This window comes from Phoenix dactylifera, unplaced genomic scaffold, assembly GCF_009389715.1.
Source record: "Phoenix dactylifera cultivar Barhee BC4 unplaced genomic scaffold, palm_55x_up_171113_PBpolish2nd_filt_p 000643F, whole genome shotgun sequence".
NCBI classification, from domain to species: Eukaryota; Viridiplantae; Streptophyta; class Magnoliopsida; order Arecales; family Arecaceae; genus Phoenix; species Phoenix dactylifera.
Genome location: NW_024068034.1, coordinates 35658 through 43126, shown reverse-complemented (window position 1 = coordinate 43126; position 7469 = coordinate 35658). Strand labels below are relative to the sequence as shown.

General features: G+C 43.2%; 1 protein-coding gene across 1 annotated transcript; it reads left to right on the top strand.

Moving 5' to 3' along the window:
* The first annotated feature begins 1706 nt into the window (after positions 1-1706).
* LOC120106807 (protein translation factor SUI1 homolog) lies at positions 1707-5558 on the top strand. The gene is made up of 5 exons (XM_039119856.1): positions 1707-1868; positions 3741-3852; positions 3996-4201; positions 4313-4366; positions 5261-5558. The coding sequence occupies exons 2-5, from the start codon at positions 3816-3818 to the stop codon at positions 5303-5305; spliced, it is 342 nt and encodes a 113-aa protein (XP_038975784.1). The 5' UTR covers positions 1707-1868; positions 3741-3815; the 3' UTR covers positions 5306-5558.
* Positions 5559-7469: the final 1911 nt, after the last annotated feature.

Below are 7469 nucleotides of genomic sequence, written 5' to 3'. Positions count from 1 at the left end.
GAAGGATGTCCGCCGAAATCCTCAGACTGCCAGGTCAGCAACAACCGCCATACGCCATAAAGAAGGCGGGGAGCTCGAAGCGCGCGCGCCTCTCCGAGGGATGGCGGCAATCTCGAAGCATCACTCCCTTCGCCCGTTCCCCTTCTGGTTCCATGCTCGGAAGTGGGGGGCTACTGTTACGGGGGAACTAAGCCGCCATGCTCCACGTGACCGGCACGCGCGCCCATGAAGACTACGGCTGCCCCTTAATCTAGCAATCCGACCCCAAGTCGGATATCCTCAGCACCGCAGCCCGACCTCGAGTCGGCTGCCCTTCGATCCAGCAGTCCGGCCCCGAGTCGGACATCTTCGGCTTCGCAGCCCGACCCCGAGTCGGCTGCCCCTTAATCTAGCAATCCGACCCCAAGTCGGATATCCTCAGCACCGCAGCCCGACCCCGAGTCGGAGATCTCTTGATAACGACAGGCTGCTTCCCAGAGGCACGCCGAGGCCTCCTACTCCACTACTCCCTGCAACGGCTGTATCCGATGCTGTTCCACGATCTCCTGTATCAGCCGTACAAAGCGGAACTCCACTACGCCCTGTCATGGCCGTACCCAGCGCTGCTCCACGACGCCCTGTAACGGCCATGTCAGTGGCCACTCCATCGCGCCCCACGATGACAAACCCCCCTGAGAGACCCCCCAGCCAGGTATATATGCGGCTGGGGGGAGAAGGGGGGGAGTAAGCAATATCTTCCAGAGCACTCTCTTGCTTGCTATTATTATCTCTCCTTCTCCTCCAATCTCCTCTGACTTGATCGTCGGAGGGCCCCCACTACCCCAGTGGTGGTGCGAGGCTTGCTCGCAGGTTTCCCGGTGGAAGGTGGAGCGTAACCAACACCAACCAAGACAACTCAGACGGAACTCCGTTCACACCGCTGTGTCAATCGTTCTCGGTTTGGACTACCAGCAACAGAAACCATCTTCATTTATATGTGAGATTTAAAGATTTAAGATTCATCTGCATTTCATTATCTTTAATGTCTCTTTAATGTCTCCTTCTTCTAATCGCAGGAAAAAGCGTGTATGATATGAATAGCTCTAATTCAAAATTGTGAGAATCTAACGGGAGGAATAATATTATCTCTGTCTTGACGTGAACACCGAATCCGACTGGAAATGCGTAGCTGACTCGTGTCTATATTTTTTGGCTGTTGTGTGTTATGGACCGTCCATTTGATCCGCATTCCAACGTGGACGCCGCCCTACTCGATCCGGAAACAGCGTCGCTCCAACGCCAAGCCGTGGGCCCGGCGAATATGATTCGTACACGTGATGCATCCACGAAACCGCCTCACCTTCCGCATGTGAAAGCAGTCCCCCAAGAATCACAGCCGTCCGCTCCTCTCCACGCACCGCCATCGGAAGTCAAGTAACCGACAGCGTCTAAAAGATCATTCCCGAAGAAAAAGAACGCGCTAATCCTCCCCTGTCGTCCGCATACGTATTCGTGTGCGCTTACATTCAGATTGGCCACGCCCTATCTTTAGAGAACATTGGCCGTAGATCAGTCTTCTCCTATAGGAATTTCTATGCAGAACTTTGGATGGGTATCATGAATTTAACCAAAGATGAAATCTTTGTGGTTAGAAAGAGAGAGAAAAAGGAAACCCAGCGAATTAAGTAATTTTACCTAATTTCCCGTCTCTATAAATAGGGAACCAAGGTTGAACGGAAGAGCTCGTAAGGGGGAGCTAGTCTGGGGATTTCTTTGGCTCTCGTCGCCTTCCCTCTTCCTCTTCTGTTCGAAATCTTTCGTGCGTGCGAGCTATTTAGGGTTCGAGTTCGATCTCATCTACGCGAGGTCGGATCTTTTGCTCCACCGAGGTAAGAAAGGTCCATCTTCCATGTATTAGCTCTTGTGTTTGTTTTCCGTTTTTCCTTTTTGTTCTTTTTCTCCTCGTTTGTGGATGATCGAAGTGTTTTCTGGTGGGTCTTTTTTATTTTGGTTAGGGAGGGCGTTCTCGATCATTTAGGTTAATTATTTGGCTTTTGGTTCTGTTCTTGGTTTTTGATATCTGAGATCTAGTTCTTGATGTTCTCTGTGTGGATTCCTGGTATGGAGTTCTTAAAAGTTGGGGTTTTTTTATGTGGCGCAACCAACAGCAACTAAGCCGCCTTCGCTTGGAAAGTCAACTATTTTCGTAGCATAGGCGGGGCTTTTGTAAAACTTTTCCTTGTTTATCAAGATCTCTCCTTTTTCTTTCCCTCAGTTTTTTTCTGCTGTGTCCATGTTCTTGCAGGACTTTCTTGAAAAGAAAACGGTTTTTTTTTCTTTTTTGGTTTATATTGAGAAATTGATTGGTTTTGTTTTGTTTTTCTTTTAAAATTATGTCCCGTGTTATTAATTCTCCATCATAGCTTGATCGGTTTGCGTTCTAAATCATCAGGGAGAACAATAATTGTGGTTTGATTGAACAAGTAAAGAGCCTGGCTTAATATCCGGTTTGATGGTGGTTTTCTTTCATCTTCTGGAAGTGTATGCTGGGCTTTGTTCCTTTTTAGGGCGTTCTGGGCAGTAGAAATCCTGTGCTATACACCTACTTTTTATTCGAGAGGGTTGTTTGCATCTGGCCGTACCTGCTTTTTTTTCTTCGAGACGGGTGCAAAGGGAAGATGAGGCCTGTCTTGCAATATGTGTTGGTCTAATATCTATGATAATTAATGGTGTTAATCGGATCTAGTGGAATCAACTTTGATCAAAATTTAGATAGATGGGTATTAGTGTGAAGCTCATGGTGGGACATAATTTAACATGATACACTAGATGTGATAAGGTTGTGGAGGTCAAAAGTTGATGGGGGCCAGTTCATACCTGCGACTGGAAATGAAAGTGTTAATGTCTTTAATAATTAATCTGGTTGAGTCTTGTCTGTTCAATCACAGTCAATTGGGTGACAAGATCTAAACTTGGTCTAGCACAATGCAAGGAGCTTAACCCTTCAGATTAGGAAAAAGGGTTGGTTGTCCTTCACCAATTCTGATGCATCATTCCCGATGAATGAATTTTGATTAGATGTTACATCTTCTAGGTTAGGCTGCTAAATAGTGCAGTGGATTATACGGTTCTTTAACATGATAAACTTCAATACATTTTTGACCCTTTTGAGTGATCAAACTAAGAGATTATTTTCTTCTCTTTGTGTCATTGGTACAGGTATGGTTTTGCATTTGTTTAGTCCCAATGTCAGTTATCATGGAGCCATGCTGTTGATTCTGGATGTATGATCCATTTTTATTTTATGCTTCATATTTCATTGTGCCCTTCCAGAGAAAATATGGAGACTGTTCAGTGTATTTTAGAAGATATATGAAGAACATATAGTAATTTGAATGACAATGTAACTGAGGATGTGTGTGTACACATAAACTCGTATTTGTATATATGTTTATATATTATTTTTAATGCACCTGTTGTTTTCGTAGCAGAGACAGGAGTTGAATGCTCTTAAGTTATTTAAGAAAATGGCAGATATTACGATAATTTGTATTCGTCAATATTTTGGTAATAATCATAGATGCCACTTTGACGAGAAACCCTCATGCTGATTTTATACTTCATCAATCCAATGAGGTAGCTTCGTTTGCTTTTGGTAGAGTAGCTGAACAAATGATATGTCGGTTTTTGGATTGTTATGAATTACATCTTTCTTAATTGTCCACTGAAATTTAACAAAATTCATATCTTGTGGTTTTCAGCTTGAGCGTAGCTTTTTAACAGAAAGCAGAGCTCTCTTCGTTTGATCTCCTTTGATTTTCAACAGCCAAGTGTTCATGTCTGATCTTGACGTCCAGATCCCAACTGCTTACGGTATGTTTATAAGTTTCTGTTCTGGACTTCATGTGCAACTATGTTTGAGTGCTTGTATGCATTCAAAATCTTTCTATAACAAAACATTTATGCATGCTGTAGTCTTCACTGAATTTTTTCATGTCCTGGTTTCTTTGGCACAGATCCGTTTGCTGAGGCAAATGCTGGGGACTCTGGTGCTGGCTCAAAAGAGTATGTGCATGTGCGCATACAACAGCGCAATGGCAGGAAGAGTCTGACTACGGTACAAGGATTGAAAAAGGAATTTAGCTATAACAAGATCTTAAAGGATCTCAAGAAGGAGTTCTGCTGCAATGGTACTGTTGTCCAGGACCCAGAGCTGGGCCAGGTACAGTTTCACATGTATTTTAGATGCTGTGACAAATCAGGCATTTTGGATAAATTTCTGGTGCGTGTGTTATTACTTCTGTTTCATCCTTAACTGCATTGTGGTTTGCAGGTCATTCAACTTCAAGGTGACCAGCGAAAGAATGTGGCCACTTTCCTTGTCCAGGTATTCTTTTTGCCATGTTTTATTGGAAGCCATTTTCTACCGTGAGTCCACCAGGCTCTGTATAGAAATTAGTCATCGTTGGAATAGTCAGTCATGGAATCTTTCAGTATCATCAATATGGCATGGGCTTAGGGTGGCAATGGGTGGAGCAGGATCGGCTTTCAGTAAGGTCAAATTTGGGTTAGCTAATCAGGTTGATAAGAATAAACCCATAGCCAACCTGATTATTTTAAAATGGAACCGCACCTGATTCCCCAACTCGAGTAGGGCATCACTTGGTAGTCATATATCTATCAAAAAAAATAAGAAAAAAGAAATTAGGCCGAAATGAAGGGTCTAATTGGTCATTATAGAGAGGAGGGAGGGAGGGAGGGGGGAAATATTGAAGGCTCATGGCAGTCTTTCCGCTATCGCAGGGACCAGAATTAGTCTTTAAGAACTTGTCCAGCCCAAAGACACCTTTTAGGCACCGGAGGCCTACACTGGTTGAGGGAGGGAGGGGGGAAATATTGAAGGCTCATGGCAGTCTTTCCGCTATCGCAGGGACCAGAATTAGTCTTTAAGAACTTGTCCAGCCCAAAGAAGCCTTTTAGGCACCGGAGGCCTACACTGGTTGGGCCTCAGATACCCAAATCCAACCCATTTGTAGAAATAGTCCTCCCAGAAGACTCCTCCATTCAGACGGTTTGGCGGGTCTGGTTGCATATAGCCACACCCCCTCCTAGACTACTGTTTTCAGCAAGTCATGGTTGTTACTTTATTTTGATTGTGATGGCTTTGATAGATATTCCATTCGATAATAAGCATTGGTGGGCTCATACGGGCAGTTTTAAAGTTTTAATCATGCCTTGGCATGACATTGCAATGATTTACTTTCATTTTTTCGTGTTACAGGCTGGCATCGTGAAGAAAGAACACATAAAGATACATGGTTTCTAAGTAGCTGCAAATCAAGCGTTATAGTGTTACTACTTCAGACTGCAGTGAGATATTATCTTGTTAGCTCCATCAATTGATGCTTGACATAATTTGTCCTGTGAGCCTATGGGGGCACATCTTCTATTGGCTTGTTTCTGTGACCTGAGTTCCATTGAGAACATATGTTATCTTGAGTTTTTTGTTATGAATTGCAGTTTGATGTTCGCTTGTTTGAGTTCTGGTAACAATAATCCTCAAAAAAGAGTTCTGATAAGAACACTGAAAGTTTGGATGCCATATTTTACTTTACGTGCTTCTTCCTTTCAATTCTTAAGCAAGAAAACCAGCATCTTGCTTCTGTTGGAGGAGAGGGCTGACAGTTTTGGGTGAAACCATGGTGTTCGTTTGACCGAGGGTTGTCCGGTGTTCGTTTGACCGAGGGTTTCCCTTGAATATCTTTATCAGAAACTCTAAAGTTGATGACTTCATGATAGCCAGTGTAATTCATGGTCTTAAGTTAATTTTTCACAGACGATTCTGAGACGGTGAAATTGTGGGTGATGACTGCTTTTTTTTTTTTTTAACTTCATAGCTGTTTGATGGCTTGCTAAATCATGCTCTATAGCAAGAATATTAAATTGCAACCCGAAATTTGAAGACCATGACAGTTCTTTTTCTCAGTAACCCTTGCCATACCTACTAAGCTGGTGGTTGCTGATAACGAAAATTAAATACATAAACGAATGATATATATCATTCTTTTCCTCAAATATGACAGTATTTTTCTTAAAAAAATATGCCAATATCATCTATACCATGCTTAAAATCTAAAACTAAACCATTCTTCTGATTGGTGGCTTCTTAGATATCTATACTCCTTGAGCAGTGTGGGATATCTATCGTGGTCTTTGCAGTAGTCATATGTGACGAGGTTCCTCCCGGCCCATAAAATCCACATCCTACTTGTCCGACCCGTGCTCGGTGGTGGTGGAGACGCAGGCTGGGTCTGGATCCTCCCACTGGCAACCATGGAAGTCCTTATCGGAAGAAACAAAGGGCGCATCCGTCCAATCCGTCTTCTCTGAGGCCTCCCCTTGTTTACCAGTCACCAGCATTCCAGATGCTTGAGAACATACCCATTGGCTTCTCATTTGGAAAGAAGTTATTTGGCTTGTCAGTGTTTTTGTAGACTCTTATGGGAATTTTATCCACAAAGAACCTGCTTGCTCGGAGATATTAGTAGGTTTCTTCATTTGAAACTAGTGGTAGAATACTTGCAAAGAGCTAAAATCTCATTTGTGTTGGTCGGATCAGGTCAAACACATACACGAAGTATTCTGATTTAGGATAAGGCCTTCGTTTACCAAATAACTAATCTGGTTTAGCAGGTCCGATCTGATTAAGTTGCTTGCAAATTTTCTATTCTGCATCCCGACCTGATTGTAATAATTGATTAGATTGATGCCCAAACCTTGTCTACTCTGCCATTACATCTGTAGTAAACTTGGTCCGATTACTTAAATCTTGTTCTTGGGGGAAAGATGGATTTAGCGACGAGGGTCAAATTGGATTTGTTTCAGGTAATTGCTTATCTTAGACTAAAGCCCACCACACATGGCCACTGGATTAGAGTTAAGACTTACTGCAGCCTGTGCTTCAAGACTGCGCTGAAGAACCAAAATATAGTGACAGATTTATAGAGGTCTACCTTGCCCCAGTTACCTTAGTCATGCCTGGGTCTCCTCGCGGATCTGAAGAGGAGTTATGGGAGAACATACAAGTGAATACTCACGCAATGGGGTGGCTGTTCCAGATGATGGAATAGGCGTGGAAGTCCTCGGTGCCTCATCTCCCTTCCACCAACCTCACTCTTGTACACAATGGTTTGTATGGTGTATGGAACCCACAATTGTGAACCACCCAAACCGGTACCCCTGTTGCGTTTGGAACCCACAACCTTTAATACATTTGCATATGCTTCATTAGAATTCAGAAAATAGGAGAGGAGGAACACTTTAAATCATATTCTGAGCAAATGTGGACAGTGGATTCAAGAAGAACAGGCTCCAACAAATGCGTAAAAGATCGGCTGCAGCTTGCAATATTAGATTTCTTGTATTGCAAAGAGAAAGATCATATGTTTCCTATTCTAATCTTCAACTTCTTTGCTAGAGTTAGAGCAGCA

Excerpts from the sequence above, each read along its gene's own strand:
- LOC120106807 (XM_039119856.1), top strand. The coding sequence starts at position 3,816 with ATGTCTGATCTTGACGTCCAGATCCCAACTGCTTACG. Across the intron at positions 3,853-3,995 it reads CCAGATCCCAACTGCTTACG|ATCCGTTTGCTGAGGCAAAT; the intron begins GTATGTTTATAA and ends TCTTTGGCACAG. Across the intron at positions 4,367-5,260 it reads TGGCCACTTTCCTTGTCCAG|GCTGGCATCGTGAAGAAAGA; the intron begins GTATTCTTTTTG and ends TTCGTGTTACAG.